The sequence below is a fragment of the Larimichthys crocea genome, chromosome XV (assembly GCF_000972845.2).
Source record: "Larimichthys crocea isolate SSNF chromosome XV, L_crocea_2.0, whole genome shotgun sequence".
In the NCBI taxonomy this organism is placed as follows: Eukaryota; Metazoa; Chordata; class Actinopteri; family Sciaenidae; genus Larimichthys; species Larimichthys crocea.
This window is the reverse complement of record NC_040025.1, coordinates 15,834,806-15,862,173: the sequence shown is the minus strand read 5'-3', so window position 1 is coordinate 15,862,173 and position 27,368 is coordinate 15,834,806. Positions and strand designations below refer to the sequence as shown.

At 38.1% G+C, this 27,368-nt stretch overlaps 2 protein-coding genes across 4 annotated transcripts in view; both read left to right on the top strand.

Moving 5' to 3' along the window:
- Window positions 1–27,368, top strand: part of hoxc10a (homeobox C10a) — a 138,237-nt gene that overhangs the window by 23,946 nt on the left and 86,923 nt on the right. Inside the window, exon 3 of one of the 3 annotated variants that reach the window (XR_003463808.1) lies at window positions 27,060–27,274. The exons of 1 other annotated variant lie outside the window; for it this stretch is intronic. The gene's annotated coding sequence lies outside the window, so the exon portion shown is untranslated. The remainder of the gene's footprint in view (window positions 1–27,059; window positions 27,275–27,368) is intronic. One more of the 3 variants, XR_003463810.1, reaches the window with a different exon arrangement.
- Window positions 20,814–25,186, top strand: hoxc13a (homeobox C13a). The gene is made up of 2 exons (XM_027288424.1): window positions 20,814–21,650; window positions 23,925–25,186. Exons 1-2 carry the CDS (start codon window positions 20,987–20,989, stop codon window positions 24,179–24,181), a joined length of 921 nt encoding a protein of 306 aa, XP_027144225.1. The 5' UTR covers window positions 20,814–20,986; the 3' UTR covers window positions 24,182–25,186.

The following is a 27,368-nucleotide window of genomic DNA, read 5'->3' as shown; positions in this document are numbered from 1 at the left end:
CACCTCCAGCAGGTCAAAGTTTCCCTTATCCTGTGAAAATAACAGATTTTCTACAAAATGAATACCAATCCCATCAGGCTCCTTTCTACTTAATGTTTAATACTAATCAGCAGATGTAGACACCCTAAACAAAGATGGTTAACATGGTCCCTTTTAGACTGCTTAACATCAGCATGCTAGCGATATCATCTGTGAGCATGTTAGGATGCTGACATTAGTGCTGAGCTGATTTAACCTCTATCTATAGCCATGGTTTCATTGCATGGTATCACTCGCCTGTGCTTCGTTTAATTGCACATAATACCCCTTCCACTTAGGTGCTATTCTTAGTTAATCATCAGTGACGCCTTGTGAAACTGCTGTGTCATCATCTTCAATACGACACAAACACAGGAACAATGGGTGATATTGAAGGGATAGCTCTTTGTCACAGCAAGGACACAATTCTTTTTCAGGGGGCTGAATTCAGAAAACAAAAAAACAGAACAAACAGACTTTAGGATATCTTACATGAGAGCCGTGACACCAAGTCGCGTGACTGACCAGTCAGTGATGTGAAGTGTTTTCACAACACCTTTTTATTACCAGTTCAGCTTGCTTGGAAATTTGACAGAGGTAATACCAAAAAAGTACCAGGTACTATCCACAACTTTGTGACAATATAAAACCAAAAAATAGTGAGTCAAGCAGAGTCGTACTATTCAGTGGTAAGTATAAATGCAGCCTCACAGAGCCACTACCATTGCTGACCCCTAGTCTTGTTTAAATATGGCACCAACATTGTCTTAGATCATAATACCAGGAAGCTAAAATATTATAGTTGAGACTGTGCTGTGTAGGGCTAAATTTCTTAAATAAATTAAATAAATCATCAATAAGCCATCTGTGTGCAATTTAAAAAAATGGATGAATGATCTTATTAAAGCTCAGCAAAAATGCACTATCCACAGCTCTGGATCTCTGGTTCACCAGATCAGACTGTTAGTCAATTCACAAGCCTAAGTCAAAGTCAAAATATTGCATCATTCATCCCAAGCAAGGTATCTTATTCAACATTATCACCTTTACTTGTGACTTGAACTAAAAAAGAGAGAACTTATTCTCTAACATTTTAGCTGATCTACGCACACCGTTCCCTGTGTCTTTTAAGGCTGGATTCTGAAGTCATGTGGCATGTATATAAAGCTCTTGCTGAAGCTCTGCTTTCTAATTCACTCTAATCATCCACTGTAGGTTTTTTAAATGGTCAAGAACATTTGAGACTTTTTTTTCCAACTCTGCTCAAAACCTATTACAGTACTGAAATCAGTGTATGCAGCTGAATGTCTAGCCAGGCAGGCAGATGCGTTACATTGACAGATAAAAGAATTATGCAATTCTGAATGAAAAATGTGTGTCCAAATTATTATTTCATTTCATCCACTTGCATTTCAGGTTATGTTTCAGGAAGAAAAAAATCAGCAGACATAAGACATGAGTAGTATTTCAAAAGCAACAGAGGAAGCAGAAATGAACAAAGCTGATGGAAAGCAGCTCACAGGGACCACTGGACAACGCCCCAATGATCTTTATTGCATTTCATTTTACTGTAAAAGACTTGGTCAAAGATCTAACATGTAACATCTTTAGAAATGAGCGCACAGTCCACCAATCACACATCCACACAACCTTTGTTATTTAATTTGTTTTCGGTCAGTGGGCAGTGGAGACACAAAGGAAATATACTGTAGTAGAATGAGAGTATCTATGTCATACCTTCTACACTGCATGGCTAGTTTCACAATCTTTCAGCCCATGCTACTCATCTCCGGTACAGTAGCTCAGTCACAGGTTTTTAGATTTATTATTGTTGTGGGTGGTCTGAAAACTTTCAGGAACTGGTTTGTCTGCCATAGCTTCTTTGAATTCTCTGAGTCAGCCAACTCTGCCTGCAAGCTCAGGAACACAAAGGAAGGAAGGGGGCATAGCACACTTAGTCAGAGGAGCAGGAAACATGCTAATCAACTGAAGGTAGCACTAGTGCAGTATAGTAAAGCACTTCTTTTCAGAGCTCTATAGTATCTCATTTGCCTCATAAACTGATCATATGTTTCCTCATCCGTTAACAAGACTAAGAATCTGAAGCGGCTTGCAGGTTCGTGAGGCTATAGGGGTAGCAGTGCCCAGAGCTAAATACTTGCAGCAGCATGGTAACTTACTGACATGGTGACGTTAAGCAGGTATAATGTCTGCCAATTTCAGCATTACATTAGCATTAGCATTACACACAGCGTACAGCTGAGGCTGATGGGAGTAAACAAAAGTATTAACAAAATTAGAAATTGACCTGATAATGACACAAGATGAATTATTGAATTACAGTTAATCAGATGGTGACCACTAATGTCTGTCCCAAATTTCAAGGCAATCTATCTTTTAGTTAAAAAAACAAACAATAAAAACATCAACAAATTCAATCTCATGATGGCACAAGAGGGAAAAGTCAGGGGATCATGAATATGTGCACAAATTCTCATGTTAATCCACATAAAAGTGGGAGAGAAGTAACAAATGGCAACCAAGCTGACTTTCTCACTGTTCTGTCTAAATACTCCTACATATTAACATTAACATGAAAACTCAGATTACATATTAGAACAACATCTCTGCAACAGTTGTAGACTATCCAATGTCCTAAACACGAGAGTGAGGATTAAATATTACTACCTGCAAACAATTATTGAAGTAGTATTTTAATAGTGATATCCCAATAAGCTACCATTCCTGGGGGGTTCTCTGTGACCCTATAAGCATACTACATACTGTGATTGTTGTATGTCATTCCACCACTTGTTTCCCTTATTTCTTGTCCATTACTAAACCACCCAAAAGAAATTCTGCCATTACATATTACATCGTATCCATGCAGCTTGAATATTGTTATACTGTAGTTATTTTTTATGGAACAATTTGTTGCTGCCCATAACTGTGATGTTTCACAAATGCATGGCAGTAGACTAAAGAAATGCATGAAAATTGAAGATGAATTTGTGTTTGTAGTTTTATCTTTTTTTTCTGGTATTTTTTCTGGTTCACTTGTTGTATACACAGATGTTTGTGCATTTATGGGAGAAGTTCTTTTTATCACTGTTCAGTAATACCAAACAAAGTAGACCTATCACATTATGTCAAATGCCCAGGGTTTTTTTCAGCTTCATATACATTACTTAGTGATTGATGCCTGCAAAAGAAACAGACCATGGCTCACTCTCTGATTGCCTGTTTACAGGGCTCTGACACTTTTATAGCCCTCCTAATACCATTACATAGTATTGCTTCAACAGCAGGGCTCTCGCCTTTCCTGTAGAATTAGATACAAAAGGCTGTTTGCTGTGATCACTTGAGGCAGCACAGTTGTCAAAATGAGCTTTTGTTGTGGGCTGCATCAGGGGCATTTTAACGTAGACTATTGTCAGAGGTGGTCTGGCAGATTTAATTTAATTTACAAAAACACACTAATGTGCATGGAGACAGAAAATGACAAATATAAAGGTGAGATTTAAATTTAGATTGAAATATGTGCAATAATTAAAAACCCTTACTGCCCTTACTGTGCAGCAAAAAAGCTCTGCATGTATTTGTTAATTAAATATTAATGGAATTTGAAAGTTCAGATTCAGGTTGATTATCTTGGTGGTGGTTGGGTAGTGTAATTAAATGTTGTTGATGTGCTAAAAATAGGACTGCAACTAAGTAGTATTAATTGATGATTGTTTTTGTTTTGTTTTTTTCTCTTGATTTTTTTTTAATTTACTATAATTTTGCTTTTAAAATGTTAGAAAATTGAAAGTGCCTGATACATGTGATATATTCATGTTACCTAGACTCAAGAGTTTAAGGGATTATTAAAATAGTTGCTGATTAATTTTCTGTCAAAGGATTATTACATTAACCGACTAATAGCTCTAGCTGCAAAGCTGGTCTTTATGGGTCCCTGGTAAAATCCTAAACTGTGAAGGAAAAGGCTGAGATTAAATAGTGTTTCTTCTCTGGATTTAATGCTTGATCATTCTTGTGGGACAGATGCCTTTGCTCCACTTTGTTGGTTACCCAAGTGGAGCAAAGGCTTTTGGGCACTTCTGATGCAAATTAAACAGATTATGACAGAGCGCAACTGCTAGCAGCACATGGACATGAAAGGGAAATGGTGAATGATGGAGGAAAAATTAGGTTATATTGACCAGAATAACAAAAATGAATTATAGCGTATCCTTAAGTAGTTTTTAGACTATCATCTGGACTGTATCTTGTAGAAAACAAAAGGGACGGAAACATGTTTCATTAAATTAAGACCAATTTTAATCAGTGTTTATAGGCTATAAGACTACAGCCACAATAGCAGCTCTGTAAGACTGTACATAGGGACAGCACTGCTTTGAGCTAAATGCTTACAACATAATGCTAGCTTGCTCACTGCAACAGTGATAACATGTCAATGTTTTGTGTGGTAGAGTGCTAACATTTGCTGATTAGCTGATGATGGAATTTCATTAGGTCAACGTTTTGGAGCGACTAACATTGGGAGCTGATGTTTATGGTGCTATGAAAAGGTAAAGAATAATGAAAGTTGAATGTCTGTCCCAAATTTTGTGACAATCCAACTAATCAGAATCACAAATGTGAGCGAAAACATCTTTGGAACACCAAAGTCATTATGGATTGTCTGAGAACCATGAATGTCATTGATACCCAACCTCTTCTTGGCACCATAGATAACAAAAGTCCAAATCTCACACCAGTCCACACAATACTTGTTTAGACATTTCACAAACAACAAATAATGATAAACTGCTGGTGGATAGAGTGAAAGTCGGGATCACCAAGGTTAGTAGGTTTCATCCTCTGGAGACCATGGATATGTGTACAACATTGTACTCCATGTCAAAGCTGTGAAGATATTTCAGTCTAGACCAATGTGGTTGTCCAAGCCAAAGACCATCATTGCTATCCCCAGAACTGCACCTTCAGTTTAATTTAAAAAATATCAGTCTATTGCTAACAAAGCACTTGCCTCACAGTAAAACTATTCCAGTTTGCATTATCAATAGCTTGACACAGCACGAGGCATTACTACAGCTCTTACGGCACAGCATAAAAGAGGTATCAGAAAACAGTGTGGTTTCTATTTGTTAGATGAATGTCACATTGAAACCGAGGAATAAAACAAAAAATCTAAATTACAGCAACTTATAAGTTCATGGAGGAGCTACAAATGCACTGAAAAACAAATATAGGGAGCCTTTTAAAAAAAATGACACTCCTCTCTAGCTGCCTGTATGGCCACATATGTTGAATCGCTCATTTTACGGTGACAGCTCAGTTGCCGGCAGGGATCTTCAGGGGTTAATTCTTCTGTATAGCAAAACCATAATGTTGGATCAGCACGGTTACCCCTGCTGTGAGGGCACAGTAGAAATGCACATGTCGCACTATGGCGCTTTACTGAGCGAATGAAAAAGATAATTTAGAAGCTGCAGATTTCATCTTTTGTATATTTTTTTTGGCAAGCAATTCGTGTAGTATGTACAGTACTGCATGCAAGTTTAAACTTACTTAAATCATAGTGTGTTACACGATTTGTTGATATTAAAATCATTCAATTTTATTTAGTCATTTTAGTATTGTCCTCCAGTTGCCTATGTTGCCCTTCTTTTTTGCATATTGCCAGTGGTGTATGTGAAGACAAACCAACCAGCCTGAATTTTACATTGTGACTCATGTTTTTACTTTTCTAGAAACAAATTTTGTTTCCACATATATGTCCAAACAACGCCTAGCAGGTAACAACATCTGAACTGCATCTGTCATTCCCTACACACGTTTATCCTCTAACTTGCATACTTGATACTTGAATACTCTTTCCTATGACCTGAACCACAGGCACATCTTAATTAAACTAAATGGAAAGTCTCTGTAATAATTAGTCATGTGGCCGTATATTTTTGTTTGTCTCTTTATGAATGTTTATTAGATTATCTGAGTTTGTATTTATTTATTTATTTTTTGCGTGTTACAGCTCTCCTACATCTTTCATTTCCTTTATTCGAGATACAGATTCTAGTTTCTAAACTCAGTTACTCAGACTGACTTCATGCATTAACCAGTGAGTTGTAACATTTTAGGTAGTTTTTGCCTACTTTAATAATGTGCAGTATGCCTGTGTACAGATTTCTATACATGTACAAAGTCAGAGTCCTAAATTAAACATTAGTTTAAAACATGTTCTCACAAGAATTAGGGATTTGGCTCAATGGAAGTATCTTAAAGTGTATTTTTAATAAAGTCTTCCCCCCTCAAACTCACAGCCGAAGACATCAGCGGTAAAGACAGCAGACTTGCTTGTTTTAAACTTCTGCATCTATTGGAGAGAAGGACCAAAAGCATAGAAGTAAGGATTAAGAGGTAAGGTGAAGAGGGGGAGAGAACCCAGTCAGGATTTATTTGCCTTCTAGCCATAAAATGGATGTAAAACGTGCTGTAGCCACTTGGAAGTTTTTGTCAGCGAGGCTGACTCAGCTGGACATGTGGTACTCAAAAGTTTGATGTAAATTGTGCAGTGAAATGGAACCTTCATAAACCAGAAGTATTTTTTCTCTATCTCAAAATACTGAATTATTATCATAGAATATTAATGAACTTGAATGATGAAAGTCGGGCGTTATAACAGAAAATTATAGAAAGGAAAAAGATGGGAAGAAAAACAGGGTGGAACATATTATGGAAAATTATAAGAATGAAATGCGGGATGTGAATATATCGTGCAAAATAAGAGCAGCGCAGTATGATAAGAGACATTTGGAAAGCAGAGACCAGCTCCTAGTTTAACTTATTTATATAAGCACCAAAAAGTCAGCACACAAAAAAAATAATGAAATGTATTTAGAAGTGTAAAAGTGTAAAATACTCCCATCCTTCATTGTATTCTAAGTGCAGTGAAAGGAGACTTTACACATAAAGGGATTGTATTTATTTGTATACATACAGAAGGTTTACAGGTATACAAACCATATTATTGTTAATATATTTAATATACTGATGGAGATCATGTGCAGTGTAGGCTGTGCTGCTTTTCTAAAAACACAAAATGGCAGCACAGAGAAAAGCGAACTTATTGTTTTTCTGACTTTTTGTTTGGTTGTAAGATGTAAAAACTTTAAACTGCTTGACTTTAGAGAATTGTACAGATTCAGAGAGTGGCAAGATTGCACTGAATATCCACATAAATGTGATGTGTGATCTTTTTATTAAAACTGTTCCATCAGTAGTTTTCCTTTTCATGCCATCAATCATGTGGAAAGACTTAGACTTTTTTTTTTTCCAACTGGTAGATATCCGGTTTTGGAAAAGCTCCTCTCTTGTGGGTTATTATACCCACGCGCAGTATGGGAGCAAGTTGTAAAAAGACAGTTTCTTTGCTCAGTCGACTGGTTGTGCATAAATAAACACAAAAAAACTGCCTGCCCAGAGTATCCATCACTTTCCTTCCAGCTGCCCAGAGTCAAGTTAGTGTGTTTGTGTGTGGGCGTTGTGCTATGTGAAGAAGTTGGCTGAGAGTAAATAGAGATCTCATATCGTCTAATACCTAATCCAAATACCTGTGTGCACTCATGATGTGGTGTCATGTTTGTGCAACTCACAAGACATTCATCAAATTAAAGTCAAATGCGATCTCTTCATTACTTTACAAACCTTTTTATATCAAACTGTATAGCCAACAGTCAAATATCAGATAATTATTCTTTAGTAATGAATGTCGTGTGATATTTTATTAAACCGCAAGTCCTTGAGTAAAATATCAAAAGACAAATCAAAGTCAGTCTTTCTTCTTCTTTTTTTTTTTTAGGTCTTGCAACCAACACATGTTCATTAAGCTTGACCTACAATCACAAATCTGTTTCTCCTTTACTGAATGTGTTATACAATCCATATGTAAATTCTAAATCTGCAGAAGCAACAGGAAATGGTACAAATAATACAAACAGCACACCAACACTCTGTATGCTGTTTGCTTGCATGATGCTTGGTAGATGCTGCTCTAACCTTATGAAGATACTTTAAAGGTCAGTGCCATCATTTCTAATAAACATCCTAACTTATTATGATGATGAGTGTTTAGATGGTTGAGCTGCAGGCACACAGATGTTTTTTTACAAGCTTTTCACTCCAGTGTACTGCATCTGGAAAATCTGTATTTTTAGTACTTTTCAGAATTTCTTTCAACCATTTGTTTGACTCTTGTAGGCTGCCACATTCACATTTCTTGTAACAGTTCTAACGTGATGCATAAACAAAGAGTACAAGACTTAAGATGTGTAAAACTGTATTGGGGAATGAAACATGCACACAACTAAACTGAATCCTGGGTAATATTATTCATGATCTTGCCATCCTGAATCAAAGTCAGACATGAAATAATAACATGCACCAGACCGCAAAGGCTAAAGGCAAAACAGGATAATGATAACTTTAATCAGAAACATATTATGAGATGACTTGACTGCACATTTATATTACATGTTTTATATCATCTTAGATGAATGGGCATACATGTGTCACTGGAAATATTAAAAAATTAAAAAGAAAGATAAAGATCAAATGTAATGACCACTACTCCTGTTGATACTTTATCTACAAATGACATTGGATTTGTGAAAAATAAATTCACTAAGAATGATGTAGTAAAAAATATTTTCACTGGTCTTTTCATTATGTAACAACATGCAACTTTTTAAAAGTTCTTTGTGTGTACAAAATTCTCAATCTCTACAAAATTGTGTTTCCAGTAAATACTGTTTCTGGTGTATCTGAAATAAAGTTTGGACATCATATTTACTGCAGTAAATAACAGCACTGAGAAACAACTGCATCATACTGCAGCAGTTCCTAATTGATTTAAAACTGATGCTCATTTAGGAGCCTGCAGGTCACATCTGGCTCCAGCTGAAAACTGCCCACCCGATCAATTTCTCAGCTTTAAGAGCGGGTGCCTCGCAGTCAATTCAATCTGTAGTTTTCGGAACGTCATTTATAATTGCAGTTTATACGGTAAGGTTGGCTGGCTAAACATTGAATTGCTTGTAATATACTGTACATCTCTAGCAGCTCTCGGAACAGACTTCCCAAGATTCTTGGCCAAATTCAGCCAAACTAAATGGTCTTTTTGTGTTTACTCTGACCTTAAGCAAGGTCATGAACACACATTTTTACTTTAGGGATATTTCCACGTTTTCATGACAGTTAACGCAGGCTTTAAGAGAACCATTTTCACACTAAAGTGTTTTTGAGGACCACCAGTCTTCATTGTGAAAAATTAGATGATTTATTAGAACATTTTATCTACTTCATGGCTTAAGATTCTGCATTCACTCTCCATTTACAATGTGTGACTGTGTTCACATTGTCAGTTGAAAGTTAAAATGTTAGGGTACTTTGATTAAATCCCTTATAATAGAGATCACAAGTCCTTTGCAAATAAATTTTGCAGCTGCTCTCTGTTATTTAGTTTTCTGCAGATATCCTTAAATATTAATGTGGGCTACAGTTAGATCTGCTTATACAGACACTAGTCTTTGAGTAGTCTACAACAAATAATCTGCCAAATTAAAAAGTCACATGAGTCATATAAAACATTGTTTGCAGTGATGTTGAAAGAAAAATTGATGCAGTCATTAAAAACTGTTACAATTTCTCCCTTGAAAACACAGTTATAGTTTTAGTTTAGTTATTTAGTTTCTTTAAAAACAGTAAACATTGCTATCATTCATTAATGATTAATTCCAGCACTTTCCCAGGATCATGGTATCTAATAACATAGCCTACAGTGTAGATTGAATAATGAACATTAATCTTTGATGCTTTAATGATTTTGATCTGTATCATGCTAATAGAGATGAAGAACAGTTTTTAAACACTCATTTTGATCTTTTCTTCACATTCTCTCTCACTAACAGGATTATATTTGACCTTATTTCACATTAGAAACGGATTTTTGTTGTTTGCACTATTAGTCAACAGGTTCAAACCAGTCAGATGGCCTGATGTCGCACATTCATTTGTAGCCTGTATCTTAGTCTCGAAATTATTGCCATATAACTACATGTAAAACCCTCTCACGCATTTAATATCTTACCGATGCGGATTATTTTACAGCCTCTTCAATCGTTAATTATGCAATTAAACAGAAAATTAATTAAAGCTTTGAAGCACCACTGCACTTTTTCTGGTGATCCTGTGGCACAATTCAGGGTCCGAAGTTTTGGAGTTTTTGTTGTTGTTGGCTTCTCCATAAAATCCCACGCAGGAAGAAAAAGTGAAAGAATGTGGTTTCTCTGAATATGTTAATAAAAACGCTGCAATGTCTTACATTTGGTTTGTAATTGTTTTTATAGAATAATTCACAGAGAAAAACGGCGCGCAGCTTCTTAAAATCACCACTTTAAACAACAAAATGCAAAACAACCGTGACCTGGGTACTACGTTTGGAAATCTAATTAGAATAAGGGGTTCTTGTTTCTTTAATTTAGTTAGCTTTATTCTTTTCAGATTGATGCTGCAAATAACTCAAGTTTGACTGAATTCGTGTCCTCGCACTTTAGCTGATCGTTTTTAATAAGTTCAGAGAAATATGAATGTTGAGAATGAATGAATGAATATTAATAATTCGGAGGACAGAATAGTTCAGACCCAGTTTCACATGTTTTTGTGCTGGTAAGCAGTGCATAGAAAAAGCATGTTTTTGCCCGGGTTGGTCTCTGAAACCAATACTTAGACATTAAAATATATACATTTTGAATCAGAATTTAATTTGAAAACTGATGTTTTTGGTTCATTTTGGGCCCAGTTAAGACGACTCGCAAACAGAATTTCTGACTTCAACCAAAAACCAAAAAATCAAAGCGCAATATTGGTAAAGAGTTTTATCTGTCTACAGCCAGCTGCGTTAATATTACAGATTAGATTAAAGCAGGCCTCTGATCGGATCACTTAAAGCCGATCAATGCTTGGACATCTGTCAGTCACTGGACTTCGGTCAGGAAAGTTTCATATGATTATTCGCATTTTTTTGTTTCGTTTCGTTTTCGTGCTCACGGATTAAATGTCTCACCCATTTTTTTTTTTGTCTTTCTAGGATCGGATTTGTGCCCCGTTTATGCAAACGGCTACTGTTTTGGTTTACGAGCGAGGTGAGAGAGGTGAGGGGTGTCCTCTCCTGAGCACACCCTGCTCTGTCTGAGCACAGTGACTTTGAACTTGAACTCAGTCCTGCTCATCTTCATAATGTGTGCAATACACTGGTACAAGCACAAGCCCATGGATTGATCGATCCCTCTATGTTCATATAGGCATACGCAGAAGTGCGCGAAAACGAAATTAAGAGCAGGATAAGCTGTGATTCACTGTACTCGGCCTGACAGCGAGCGACAGGACTCAATATTTCCACTTTGGTTCTCAAATCTGTCTTCAATTTAACTCCAATATCGACTACTTTGTCTTTCACTTTCTTTTTCTGCTACAGAAAACTATAGTGACCTGAAGGAAGTATTTAATGAGACACCTGGGATGTCAAAAATATGAACTAATTGATGTTCTCTCTCAAATAATTATTGGCTTTTGAAGCCAAACACTTAAGTCTTCAGCACAACCAAACATATTTATCGTCAGTCAAATTATCAAATGCTCAATCCACGCCCAAGAAAGTGATCTTGCTTAGACCTGCAGAGAAACTTAACATTTTTTTTAGATTTTGAGTAGCAGTTATTCGACTTTTAAGTCCATGTACATGAGGAATCTTTGTACACGTATGTGTAAATATTATTATTTTTTATCATGAGGAGTCTGTCAACTCTAAAAGACTTCCGAATCGGGGTTTTAATACGTCTTTTATTACAATAGAATTAACTATTTTTCACAGCATCTCCGAAGAAGTGTCGTATTTAATAAGTTTGCTGTGCGTTAATTCACATAAACGCATTTTTCTGACGTAAACAACGCTTGGGATCAGTTATTATACATAAAAGTAAAATATTCCTATAGTTTAATTACTTTGCTTTACCTCCAGCATCTGTTGTGTAATCCGAGAGTTATGATCCAATAGTTGCCAAAGTATGTTTGATTGCAGGTAGGCAAGGTAATTACGCACACTTCTCTGGCGCACTTTCAAGCTGTTTATTATGTGTAGTAATCAAACAAATTCATTCAGGCAAAGCCCTTTTAATATCAACTTACCCACATATGAAGAACGATAGTTTATTTTAGCAGCCATCTAGAAACTTACAAACAAACGCCGCCACAAAAAAACCGGAAAGCACGCTCTCTTTGAACGACTTGTCCTCTGAAATCAAATTTAAACGGACTGAATTCAGATTTGTTTTCAGTTGTATTCACCGTCAGTTTTCAAAATTGGAAGGGAAGTGCTGCCGAATTGTTTTAATGCCACCCCTATATATCCTACTTTGTTGGTTCACTTCCTACAATATACATCAGTGATGCATGCCAGGTTAATCCTTATTTGGCTGCTTTCTTTGTGATGAATGTACTCCGTCGCAGCGTGGCCTCGGTGCTGCTCTCTGCAGCAGACTGTGTCCTGCATGGAGACAGTGTGGATCGATATATCAGGTGCCTGTTTTTACTTTTTCCTTGTTGATATGATTCCGAGTATGGCTTCATGCACACCATTTCACTTAAAAGGATTTCCTCCATCACAACGAGTTAACTAACAACAAGGCAGGTGCAGACATCATTTTTTCCCAGCCCGCACCTCTTCCAAACCAACATCCCATGTTGACTTTAGGCTCTTCATACAGTAACTGTTGGCCTTGTGTATATACAGGATGAGGAAGTTGTTGTTCTTAAAATCGCTTGCTGTAAATTTTCCCCGGATTTTATTTGGTGTCTTAAAGCAAAGTGGGCTTCACAGCGTGGGCTATCTAAATAAACCATTTACCTATACCAAATATAGTTGGCTTCATGTTTCACATTCTGCAGAATATAGTCTGATCTGCGTGTGCTGGTAATGATGCGTAAAGGAGGTAATATAGTTTATATTTTCATTTATTCTGTACGTTTGGTGATGACATACATGTAGAAATGTCGTCTACACGCTCAACAGGAAGTAAATGATAAACTGTGAGGTATATTTATGAATGTAGGGGGGACATTTACATCTTATAGATGTGTCTATCTAAATTTGTTTTTTTTAGTTTCTTTAATTATACAGACTAATTGACTTTAATTATCCAGAATTGTAGGACAGGGTTGGATTGCAGTGCTGAGATTGGATGCAATTTCTCCCACGTTTGCACAATATCAGCTTTCAGACAACATTAGAACATAATTTAATTTGCCTATTTTATACTCCGACTACTGTGTGCATTCACAAACTGTTTTTATACAACAGTGTTGGCACAGATTTTCCCATTACACCATATAGTGGTGGGTTAAAGTCACACACACTCATAGCGCGCGTCCTCGGAACTCCAGCACTTGGGCACATTCTTCTATATGTGAACATTTTGAGAGCTGCATGGTGTTACACACTGCAATACACATTAGCATTAGTGCAAGTGGCGTGGAAATATTATGGCCTATAATGCAACTCTCGAGATTTAGGAAGATAACCCTTTATTTTGATTATTTTGACAAACACTGTCTCTTGCAGGCGGTTCAGTTTCTTCTAGTGCTGCGGGAACAAACGACAAAGTTTTATTAAAGGTGCCGACTGAAAATAAAGTCCTCTTCAAAAATCACAACAGTGTCTAAATGTGTGCAATTCACGTGTGATAATAACATTTAAGATTTAGATCTTTCTATTTTCAAACATATTTAAAAAAAAAAAAAGAAATCCTCATCAGTCCTCTGTTTATGTTGAAGCATAAAACATTAAAAAATGCACCTGTACACATGCTTGATTCCTTTGTGGAAAGCTTAAATATAGTCTGAAATATGCCCAGAAAGTTTGAGGCGCTTTATTCTTTGGGCGAAGGAGTGAGATGATTAATGATGAACGTGTGTGTCTTTTGTTTTGCTGTCTGGACGGATGGAGCGACCGCCTCTCTTAACTTGAACTTGGACTTCCGACGAGACGCGTCCAACTGTGGATTTATTTAGTCTGCTTTCTCACCGGTTTACCCTCGGGACTGCAGCAGGGAAATTAAGGATTCACTCCAGCAGGTCTAATTGTAGACTGTAGATAAAATAAAAAGTGTTGAGCAAATTTTAAGACAGCCAGTTTGTTCATAAACTCGCATTAAAATATAAGACAGATATAGACCCACAGTATTGCCGAGACATGACTTGATAACTCGTTGGTACAATAATCCATGTAAACATATCTTAATGAAATGCATTTTGTCTAAAGGTTTAATTACAAACATATTGTTTATATAAAATAGGTTATTTGTTGAGTCTGTGCGTAACAGGCGCTTATCCAATGGCGCCGCGCATTTTCCATTCTGTCCATATTAGGATACAAAAATATACTTTATTGTCCAAAGTTGTGACTATTACTGTGTAGACATTATAATTACCAGCATATGAAAACACCTAGATGTTTATATTTATTTATGTGACCATACTTAAGTAGCCTGTTTCCTTTATTCTACGACATTTCTCCATGTATGAGGCGTAAATAATCGCCAATGCGCTGGTGTTACGTTCTTAATTAATCCACATGCTGTGCTCTAAATTGAAACTACATTTTGTGTTGCATAAATGACGCGCAAGGATCTTAACTCTCAGATTTGGTTAAAAAAATCCTTCATTCAGCATCGAGTAATGAACTACTGACATTTTAATAACAGTATGATAAGTACACTAAATAAAAAGGCTGTAAAGCCTGTGTTGTATTTTGTAAATCCACTTTGGCCTGGCTGTAGCGGTGGTCTGCCAGCATGCCCTCTGTCCTCTGGGCGCGGCTCCGCCTGGCCTGCTTAATTTTGCGGTTAACCCACAGCCATCCTCTCCTAGTCTACCTACTCTGGATGAGGTTAAACGAGTCAAATCCGAGGTAAATAGCCCTAAACTGTCCTGTAAGGAAGTCTATTTCATGCATGGCTTTTCAACAGCCTGATAGCATACAAGCACATTATATATAGACTACCATGTATTATCAGTAGTAAATAAAAATATGGAGTTACCTCGTGGTGATTATGATAACTAAACCATCAACATGAACAGAAATCTGATATTCAGAGAAGCTCTGATTTAAAATTCTGTTACCTTAAAGACCACGAACAGTCTGTCTCACATATAATAAGGTGTTGGTGAGTAAAGTCAGTGTAAAGGGGGGTTTCTTCCACCCCACACACCTCTGTATGGCCTAAACTCGACACTTTTGTGTCCTCTATTCACTGTATGTCGTTTCACGAACACTTAAGCTCATTTCGGTTTGCTTTGCAAACATGGCTTCCTATCAATGACACCGTCTCTCCGTGCTGGGATAGATCTATTTCTTTGGAAACGTGAAGGCTGCAGCTCCGTAGTTTATATTCAATAGAGGACACAAATGTGCATGCTAGTGTCGGACCCTGCATTTTAAAATGTACCCATGCATATGCAGCTATGAGACATGAAACCAGAAATTTGTGAATCTTGGTGCGAAGTGAAATCGGAACACAAAACACTCCATAGTTATCTATTTACGCATGTTGACGGCTGTGTTTTAAACGTCCCTCTCAACTTATTTCATCCTTTTTATCACACACCAACACTGCACTGCCCTAGTTATATATTTTAGTGTACGGTTTAGCATTTTCTTGACAAAATCATATGCCTTTATGTGCCCTTGCTGTTGGCATAGTAGTGCAGTGGTCTTGGCTTTTTACGACTATGAACATTTTTGATCGTAAATTAAAGCCAGCCTGAACGGGAAAACACCAGATTGAGATGCTGTTTTAGTTTTGTAGGAATGTTTTCATGACAGTGGACTGCTCTGCTCTCCTACAACACCGCACTTTCGTTCTCTCTCTCTCACACACACACACACAATCACACACACACACACAAACACACACACACACACTTAGACACAGACACACAAACACGTCAGTGGTTATGCACAGGCAACCTAAAGCAATATGGATTACTAAAAGGGAATATTCACTGTCCTGCAGAGGAAAATGTTGCATTAACACAAACCTTAATGCAAAATACATGTAACGCGCCAGACCAGGAGCTCGTGACTCACACGCGTAACTTCCAAATGAACATCAGTCTTGATTTACTATGAGATTTATGTATGCACTACAGTCAGATTTTCATCCATTCAATTAGTTTAGACACTTATAGGTCCAAATCTGATTCCACTGAGTCTGACGTGTTCATTTCCTAAAAACATCTTCGTATCCTCATTTTGAAAATGCACCAAAGACTATCGGCCTTTATACTATTATAGTGCGCGAATGTATCTGGTTACTTTGGTCGACATAGTCCACTTGGTTTACTTTGATTATAAAATGGTTTGATCTCAGAGCTAAGTCTGAAGCTGGCTGGGAACTCGTAAACATGAACGCAACCTGATTTCAGCATGCATGGCGCAGACTCTACCTGCAAGCTGTCAATACATTCTTGGATCGCTACATCGCCTCCTCAAAGACGTTTTTATGCACAGGGATTTGCATCACTCTCAAGACCGGTGAGATAATGTTTGAGAAGTAATAGTATTGATTTGTATTGCCATTCTATCTGCATTTAACCTAATTATACATACAAATGTGAAAGACAAAAGTCTTTGTGATGAATTTGCCTGAATCAAGGCGAAGAAAACTGACAAATGTCCTCATTTCACTTGTTTCCTTTTGAGTTTTTGGTCGCTGTGTCATTATTATTTGAAAAAGTGATATAGGATTTTAAATGAAGTTGAATTATAGCATGCAGTATATATTATCACTGTTGTAATGCAGGGTCAAAATAGCATGTGCTTCACATATACTCTATGCATACAAGGGTATATTCTGCTTGCACAAGCTCTATTGGCTCATGTCATGTGCCCTGCAGTGAGTTCCTGAGAGCGGAAGCCGCAGGTAGGCAGCATTTGTATGGGGATGGATGCTCTCCCCTCCCCCACAAACCTCCGCAATTCAGACGGGCTCTCTCTCAGTCTGACGAGGCCTGTCTGAAAGGACATGATGTCTGGTTGTGAAGATATTTACAGCAACACATCATGGCTGGTTGTCAAGATATTGATAGTTGTTTCTGTTAACAGTTCCTGAAAGAAGTGAAACCGCAGCGGAGAGCAGCAATCTTTCACGCATGCTGGCAGATTGTTTTACGCTTTTTAAGAAGAAACATTCTTTTTAGAATAAAACATGGATGAATATTTAAAAAAAAAGATGTTTTTTGCAGTGAAGATCAATGAAACTGTTTAAAGTTTGCGGGGCATTATAATAACCAGACAACGCCTTGAAGTTTCAAACACTTTAAATGCAGTTTTAATATTATTTTATTGTGGCAATGTTTTGTCTGATGACAAATTCGTTGTTTCATTGACGCCACATAGTTTTGGTTCGAACATTTAACCTAGCAGTGTTGGGATTTAATCTGGTTTTGTTCTTTTGGTTTAAAATAGCACTGACAGCCACACGACTATTATTGATCTCCACTTTTCTTCCTTTCGCACATGGCAACTTATTGCTGGTCGAGTTATAGGACTAGTATTACTATGTATAGTGACTAAATAAATCATTTAAACCCAGCTAATTACCTCCATTTCAGTTTGCTCTTCGTAACTTCATTTAAAATGTACAGATTTAAATACACAGGCATTATTCAGGGTAATCAATATTCATCCCCGCCACATGGAGTACAAGTTTCGGGTGGATGATGGGTGAGAAAATATCAACTTTCATATATTTTGCCTCTCTTAAATGGTATATATTGTTGGGTGAATTATTTCTTTCAAAATATTACGTTGATGGATCGTTTGCGTGACAGAATTAAATATGAAACAGGCCTTGCAGTGTGAAACCTTAACGCGTCATTTTCATGCTCTGTGAATCCACCTGTGTGTCTACAACCTGTCCACTGCTGATGAAAGATGATAAAAAAAACAAAACTTACCACTTAAAGTTTGACATCTTTTAGAGCTCATTGTATTTTCTGCAGGGCGTGTGTTAGATACTGTCTGAAGTGTCGTTGCTGGCATGCTGGTGGTTAAAGAGTGGGCTGCTGGTGTCTCAGGGTTGCAGCGGAAATGTTTAAATATTTGATATTAGGCTGATCATTTATTTACTCCCTCAGTTGGTGTGTAATAACTGTATTGGTTCTTAAATGTTAACAAAAGAGGAAAATGCTTTATTTTTGAATTCGTTCTTTCAAATATAATTCTAAGATGTTACTTTCATTGTGCTATTTTTCCTTTTTGCTGGAACATTAAGTATGACAATATTCAGTCAATTTCAGTGCCAGTTATGGAGAAAACCACAGTCAGGCCGATCGTGTGATTCATAGTCTTTTTTTCTTTCTCTCTTCTGAATTTAATTAGTTGAACTATTATCTCTGAGGCTTTGCCGCCCATTTGACCAACATCATCCCCGTCTATCCCACGGGGCCAAACTATTCCCATCGCCTTTGCAGACATTTGGGCATAATGTGGAAGTTTGGCAGAGTGGAAACAAAATGCACCGATGTAATAGTAATAACACACTATCATCCATAAATACATAAATAAGAAAAAGAAGACTTCACCTCCTGAAGTCTCAGCTTTCATGGAAAATATGTTAGTTTGGAAGGAGCCGGTTTCCTCCTGCGCAAAAGATGTCAAATTCCTGATGCTTTAAATAAAAACACAAGGGATTATTTGGACTTCTCTCCCTCTTCAAACACGGCAAATATTTTAGAGTAAGGGTCTCTAAATAACTGCTAGTTTGCATGCATACTCTAGTGTGAAGTTCATTCTTGTCTGTCTAGACTCTGATTACGACCCTGTTTGTCTGCGTTTTTTTACCTTGACCTTGGACTTCCGTGCAGCTGCCATTTGGATGAGCCCTTCGTAGTGGCAATTTCCTTGAGACAAAAGAACTATAGCCTCTGCCCGAGCAAGGACAGGGGTCTAGCTTCCTTAGTATACAAATAAACAGCGGTGGCCTGATTATTCCCAAGGCAGCCCGGCAGCAGAAAAATGTTGATAAACTAAGCACCCTTCGTAGGGTAGCTCGTAGCCTGCTTTATGGGTGACTCATGGGATAGGCATCACAAGCCTATTTTATGGATACTTTTAGGACCTATCCCGTCGGTAATATTTCAAACTTAAAAATACAGAGAAGTCTTAAATATTAATCCTGAAGTTATTTTTAAAGAAAGTGTTGCAGAGGAGAAGAATGGAGGATTTCCACAGCTGGTGTGATTATAAGGCCTATAGTGAAGAGATGAACAAAAGAGACTATGGATTTTTTTGAAATGCGCTTCAACCAGTCCTTCAAATCTAAAACAGTGGAAGAAAGTTCCTGAGGGAAACAGGTCCGTAGGCTATTTCTACCATGCTGTCTAATTAAATAAGGTCTGTAGCCTACACATAGTCCAGCTCAAAGCGGCCCCTTGTTCTTATTTTCGGCTGCAAGCGTTAACATTCACTTGTATGGTATGAATGAATAGTCGAGTGAAACGGAAACATCACATGAATTCGTTTAATGGTCACATTATCGCTGAAAAAGCCTTTTGAGATAACCGAGAATATTAGGACGCACGACAACTTGGCCCAAACATACTGCACAAATAGTTGTGTGTAACGTCAAGGAGGCTGTCACTGATTACTGTAATTATATCTTTTAAATAAAAGAGTCAGCATGATCTGAAATATAATTTAAAATGAGGATAATCTTACCTGGAATACGTTTCATATCGTCCTGTGGCCATTTCTGCAGAGGTGCAACGACACTCATTCAACTCATTCAACTTTGCTGATACTAAAACTCCTAGATCTGCATCACACACACACACACTCACACACACTCCCACACACACACAATATCAAATCATCTTCTTTTTATCTGACTGATTAAATAAAAATTAATCACGCTATAGGAAAGTTATAATCTTCTAGGATATATTTAGGCTCCACAGTATGAACCTCCTGAAAGGCAACATTATTAGTAAACATAAATTATAATGTCCTGCTGGAACAGTAATCCTGCACAGCTAGGTTGGTGACAGAATCTCATCTCAGCATGTTAATAGGTGACCCAGTGGCAGTTGTATTCTGGTTTAAAGGAAATGCGTCCTTCAAAAAAAGCAGTCTTGATAAGATTGGACGGTTTACAGACACATATTTGCTTTGGTAGCTCTGTATTTTTTTAATGTGCAATATTTTATTTTATAATAGACAGTGCATTGAATACAGAGCAGGGATTCCAGATTAAATCATTCTCTATTTATTAGGTACATTTAATAATCAAGCTAAACCTCAGCCGGAACATATCGCTTTCCACCAAGTCAAACACAAAGTTTGCGCACCAATGCGCCAGTAAGCAAGTTGAAATATTAAATTAACACATTTTTATTAGAAATACTCGTCCACATATATACATTTATTTATTTATTTATTTTCCATGTGCCAACTGTGACATGTATCATATGATCATGTCTCTTAGTATTATATTCTCTGGCAGTCCTCGGAGTCGGCCAAATTTCACAGGTTGTTTTCGTTTGCCCCAATCTTGAAAGTATCCAAACTCCCCTTTAAGGGTGTGGGTCTAGATGATTTAAGCCAATGATATGAGTCGGTATTCTGCAAGAAAAAACGGTGACATGCGAGGCAGTGGGTCTTTAAAGGGCTGCTCTGCCCCAACTCGCAAGCCCAATCTCGTAGGACTTGTTAGCGTATCACGTGCCAGATTCTTAATGAAGTGGACACACGAGGGCCTCGTATGCGCATGCGCTTGGTGTAAAATGTAGTTGGAAATGAGGTGTCCGTCTTGGAGTAGTCGACTTTTAAAAAGCATCGGCAGCCCCTGATATGACGACTTCGCTGGTTCTGCATCCACGCTGGGCGGACACCTTGATGTACGTTTATGAAAAAAGCCCGAATGAAAACAACCAGAATAAAAGCCAAACAATGGAGGGACTAAGCGGTAATTGCCCTGCGACCCACTGCAGGGACCTGATGTCGCACCCCGCGCTGGGAAGACATTCTGGCACCATAGCGACCCACCAGGGCTCCGTCTACTCGGATATTTCCTCTCCAGACACCGGCCGGCAGTGTCCAGCTCCTCAAACATCATCCAGTGCATCTTTGAGCTACGGTTATCCATTTGGAAACCCATATTACGGCTGTAGATTATCTCATTCGCACAACGTGAACTTGCAGCAGAAGCCCTGCTCGTACCATCCCGCAGAAAAATATGCCGAGCCCAGCACAGCGCTGCCCACGGAAGAACTGTCCTCCAGGGCGAAAGAGTTTGCCTTCTACCCGAGTTTCGCCAGCTCATATCAGGCTGTTCCTGGATATCTCGACGTGTCGGTGGTTCCCAGTATCAGTGCCCATCCTGAACCGCGACACGACGCATTGATCCCCATGGAAGGCTACCAGCACTGGGCTCTATCTAATGGCTGGGATGGGCAGGTGTACTGCTCCAAAGAGCAAACGCAGTCAACTCATCTTTGGAAATCACCTTTTCCAGGTACGGAAAATTTCAGTTTAATTTTTTTTTTTTTTTGTAAAAAAACAAAACAAAAGCTGTCTCCAACAGGCAGGCATCCATATGTTTGTCCTGCGGCTTGTAGGCTTTTAAAATCCGTGTCATCACATTAAGAAAGCTATTTAAATGTAGTGAGATATTTTTTACCCTGCTGAGATGTTATTGCTTAGTCTATGAATTTTATTGTGTCAAGGTGCCAATATCAACTTACAGAGAAGTGCAGGGAAACTCTAAATGTGCTGAATAAACATGCAACTGTCAAGTTAGCCATGCCAGTTATCACGTCTCCTTTATGGACGGTGTATAGACATATTCATATTCTGTTTGACAAACCATCATGCATTTGCATTTTGTTAGAAGTGTGCGTAAAAAAGACAATAGCAGAAATGTTGTGAGTTCAGTGAGCTTTCCAGTTGCAATGTAATGTAATGTAATAATATAAATCGATAAACGGGGCATTTGCAGTTTTTGTTTTTCTTTCATAGAATAATTACAGTCCAGTTTCAGTCACGTACAACAGAAAGAACCACCAGTGCATACCTTTGCCCCCTGTTTGGCAATATAGTGACTAAGCCAGCCTACTGTGTTTGGATTGTGCCTATAAATCTTAGCGCAGTCTTTTGCACATATTAGGATTCTTTCAGCTAACATTTGTACTGCATGCACACATCAGCACCAGATCACACAAATATACTCAGAGAGTTTTTTTAAATCCCACCTCACCTTTTTTTTTTTTTTTTTTTTTTGCTTCACTCACTGTCATACAACATGCATGATATCTGATAATGGACACTAGGGCCCGAACAGTATGCAGTTTACAGAGTGTTTACTGGACTGCTTCTTTTACCACAGGGATTTATTATCTTTGTGAAATCTGTAGTTATTTTAATCTCAGATAGGGATGTTCTCAGACCTCGGCTGAACTTCCCACACGACATTTGCCCCCGTTTATACCGAAAAATCGCAGGAAGCAAGCCACGCAAGCACGGTCACGTCGTCAAATGCGCGCGCACACATGCACAAAAACACAAGTGCGCGCTGCTCATGTCTGTCTTTCTCGCTACACACACACACACACACACACACAAACACACACACACAAACTGACTAACACTCACACACAGAATAAAATTTCTTTTAAAAAATACAACAACAGTGAACTCCACTCAGTTTTCCTAAATTTACTTAGGTCAGGATATTTAATATAGAAAAATAATTAGGAAAATAATGTTGCAATATGCATGTGCCTAGATCTGTCATAATCTCATATGCACATTAACTGTAGCGAAATCTCCACGACCCCTGACTTTTACATGGAGGTGGGGAAACAGTTAGCCACTATTTCTCCGCCATACTTGTCCCGTCATGTTTGTCATAGGCTGTCTTAGAAAGGTGTAATCCTAAAACTTTGCTTACCTCAACAAATAAGGTGCCAAAAGCTTTGGGGTCTTCTAAAAGGATTTAGAACCAACATATCTGGAAAAGATTTAAGGGAAATTTAAGGAAGTTTAACTTAAATTGCGTGTAACTTTGTGATTATTCAAAAGTTTCCAGTTGTCATCAGTTTAGTTTCCAGCTTATGGTTTCTATTTTCTAACCAGGCAGTGAGCGGCGTCCATTACAGTCTTACCCCGCTGTTTAATGAAACACCTCTACGAGAGGTTTATCTCTGATCCCATTAACAAGGTTTGCTGTGTAGTTTAGTCAACCAGCAGGCTATAGCCAGAGTATTGACATGCAGCCAAAAGAAGAGCATTGATCACCGGAAACAATGCACACTTTGTAGTGGCTGTAACTTGATAGTGATTATTCATTTACAGAAACAAAAAGGTGGCCTATCACTGTGCAACACGAGCGGAGTTCATTTTACATGAGTGACATGGACAATTTTATAATGGCGTCCATATATGTCAGGTGCAGTACACCTGAGATTCTCACTGCAACTAAATTTCTTCTCTTGTGCGCCCCTCCACTCTCCACCCCCCCATCCCCATCCCCTACACACACACACACACCACACACACACACACACACACACACACACACACACACACACGACTCGACCTTGAAAACTGAATTATTTCGAGTCTACTTTCTTGTTCTCTGTTCAAGTCAGTAATTAAATCTCAACATTGCCCAGTTTGTTTCAGAAATAGACCAGCCTTGTCGGATTTTTCTTGTGAAGTGAACCATTGCGGTGTTTTTGCGCAGTCTAATATTTCCCTCCATCTTTTTTTTTTACTTCTTTCCTTATAGATGTTGTGCCATTGCAGCCTGAGGTCAGCAGTTATCGTCGTGGGCGTAAAAAGCGTGTCCCTTACACCAAGATCCAGCTGAAGGAGCTGGAGAAAGAGTATGCAGCAAGCAAGTTCATCACCAAAGACAAGAGAAGGCGCATCTCGGCCGCCACCAACCTCTCAGAGCGTCAAGTCACGATCTGGTTCCAAAACCGACGAGTCAAGGAGAAAAAATTTGTCAGTAAATCCAAGAGCAATCACATGCACACCACTTGATAAGATCAGCGACCTCCTTTTGAAAACTGCAACTCATACTTTCCAAAAACATCATGCCATATATTTACCTCTTGCATCGAAAATCGTGGCTGAAGAACATTTTGGCTGAGTGTTTTCTTTTTTTTTAATTTTTTTATTTAAGATCCATTATCTCCATCGATCATGCCACCATGCCCCTGTTTTCAATTTAGAGGTAATGCTCTAAAAACTGTGAAAATATTGAAAATTCACTTCACATTTGTTTTATATGAATGTACATATATAAATATATAATATTTAAAACGATATCTGTATTTCAAAGACAAGTATTGCGTGTTTTTCTTTCTTTTCTTTTTTTTTCTCAAGCCAAATCTCAAAAAGGAACTGGTGACATTTCCTAAGACTTGCATCGGGGAGATCAAAACAGAGGAGACGGTTCGTTTGATGTCATTTTAGAAAGAAAATCGCCATATGGACATAAATATTGGCTTAATGACACGTTGAACTTGAGACATCTTCAACAAAAAGCTCACAGAGAGGACTTTCGAGAGAAAGAGTGATTTCTTTTTTTTTTAATATTTCTTCTGAATTGCAAAAGCTATGTTCCTCTGTGTGGGATATGTAAGCCTGGGGTAAAACAAAGGCTGCTATGTTGTTAATCTGTATAGTGCAATGCCTTTTATTATTTAATTCATATTATCTAGTATGGCGGAACTGTAAACTGGAATATCCCAAGACCTGTATGTTTTCCTTTGTCAGTGAAGGATTCTGTCATGCAACTGGAATGATTGTAAACCATTAAAGTCAGTGAGTATTACACATAAATGCACAATCGTTTTTTATTTTTTATTTTGTCTTTGTTAGTGTAGCATTGCAGCTGATCACACACCTTGTACGAAGCCTGTAATTTCTACTTTTCGTGCAGTATGTGAACTGTATTGTGGTGTTGAATTACGTACTGGTAACGTGTTTCATAAATAAATGATGATTATGAAAATGCTTAAATATTCAAGTCAATCAAACATCCTATATGAGGCATTTCCTTTCGTTTCGAGTTACACTGGTGTCATTAAGCAGAAAAAGCTCTAACCGCTTTCCTCTTCAACTTGAGTCCATAACGTCAACAGCGGATGGTCGAGTGAAGATTTCATGTTGCAAAGTGCTTGATTAAGACTTATTGGGCATCCTGGAGTCTTGTTAATGGCGTCAGGAGATGATACATTGATTGAGCATGGCTAGTGAGCAGCAACGCGCATTTTCTCACACTTGCAAACTAAGAAAAATAGAACATGAGTCATTATTTGGACTCATTTCAACGCCTGATAGAAATATTATCTTGAACCTTGCAGGATCTAATCTTTCAAATGGATCAGTTTAGGGAAACACAGTCGGCGGATGAGAGAAACTCACTTTGTGTACATCTATCTCACCCTGAACTCGGCGCATTTTTAATCAAAGCTGATACCAAAGATGTGTTATTACCTGTTACTTGGCAGATGTTCAGATGGCACAATCTTCGCAAACAAGACAAAAGGCAAATCAAGCCCCATCTCTCACAAAAACATTTACAGGCTCACCACAGAGTATTATATCCAGTCTTTCCCATAACCCACAGGTACAAATTACTTCTTCTTGGCCTAATAATAACATTCAAACCCGCACGCGAGAATTCAACAAACACTTTTGCTTCCCTCTCACCGCTCACTGTATCCAAGGCGTTTGCGCATCATGCTTTCTGTAAGATATTAAGAATAAATGTGCGTTCATGAAAATGACTAAACATTGTGCGTCAATGTACTTTTGCAACACACGATACTCCTATAGACAGTCTGTGTAGTCACACATACCGCGCGTATTTGGATTTTTAGTCAGATCCGCTCAAACACAACACTGTTTCATTATGATTCAGTATGTATAAAGCGCAGGTGAGTTTCGCAATGAACTTGAGGAATCATTTGTCTCTGTCACCAACATGAACTCCTTATTTTAGTAACGTAAACACGTATTAATAGGAATAATACACATGCGCACACTGAGCGCGGAGATCACTCCAAAGCTGCATTGCAGATCGGGTGTGTTTAGTTTTGTTTACAAATTACGTATGTATTTACATATTTTGTGTCAACTTGCACAGATAAAATACGTTTTTTTTTGTATACGCAGCCGGTGCTATAAAGTGTCCAGGCTTAAATGCCTCATAGGATACTTCATATACAGTTATGAAAGTGTGAAATAAGTGTAAAATTACCGAGAGCGATTATATCAAGCCTGTAATTTCAGTTTTTAATCGGAATAAACATGAACGCAGAATAGGCGTGAACGAAAAATAATTACGGTCTCTGTCTTTTAATTAAGTCAAAATAATTCACGTCTGAGGCCTCAAAATCTAACATATGTATTGTTGTAGCTATCCCCGAAAATATCATCTCCACTGTGTGGTTAGTGTGTGAGTTTAGTTTTTTTTTATTTTTTGTCTTAATGTCTCTAAAGGGGAGACGTGTGCTCGACTCTGTCACTTTTTCCAGCACATCTTTTAAGGTTGTTGATTACAATCCAAGCCGGCCAGACATCAAGTTTTTGTTTGTCTGGTTCTTGTATTTTCGGTCCTTGTGGAAAGTTCTGGGTCCCCTGATTTTACCCTTGACCATGACTATGCAGTCACTTTGACCTTGACATCACAGCAGATTGTGAATAATAAATAGGGGGCTGGACACCAATGCCGGCGGTTTGTTTGTAGGCAAACAAGGTGTTATTTCCCTGTCTAGACAGCCAGGCTTAATGACATGCCATAAATACATAAAAAAAGGGGAAGTGTAGCGATATCCTCTGACCTGCATTTCTGACCATCTCTCAGAGCTTTGCATTAACATTTGGGCTCTGATCTTTTTGTGTTTTGCAGAACTCCTCTAAAAAAAAGTTGTTGTTCTGGCCCATGCCGCTGGAACCTCCAATGGTTTCATTCACTCGTCATGAGGTGTGCGTTATTGACCACGAAGGACAGGTAGGACTTTTGACGTCTCACACCAACACCAGTAATTCGCAGCAAGCAGCCATAGTGTCTACACAGCAAGAGGAAATGATATTACGACGTCGCCCACACTATAACGATTAAAGGTATGGCCGTTTTCTTCCTACTCTGGCGGTAGGCCTACGTGGACTTTGTTTTATGACTTTTTTTTAAGCTCACAACAAACGCTGTGAATTGAAC

Coding starts and splice junctions, on each gene's coding strand:
- hoxc13a (XM_027288424.1), top strand. CDS start 20,987: ATGACGACTTCGCTGGTTCTGCATCCACGCTGGGCGGACACCTTGATG. Junction 21,651..23,924: donor TTGGAAATCACCTTTTCCAG/GTACGGAAAATT, acceptor CTTTCCTTATAG/ATGTTGTGCCATTGCAGCCT.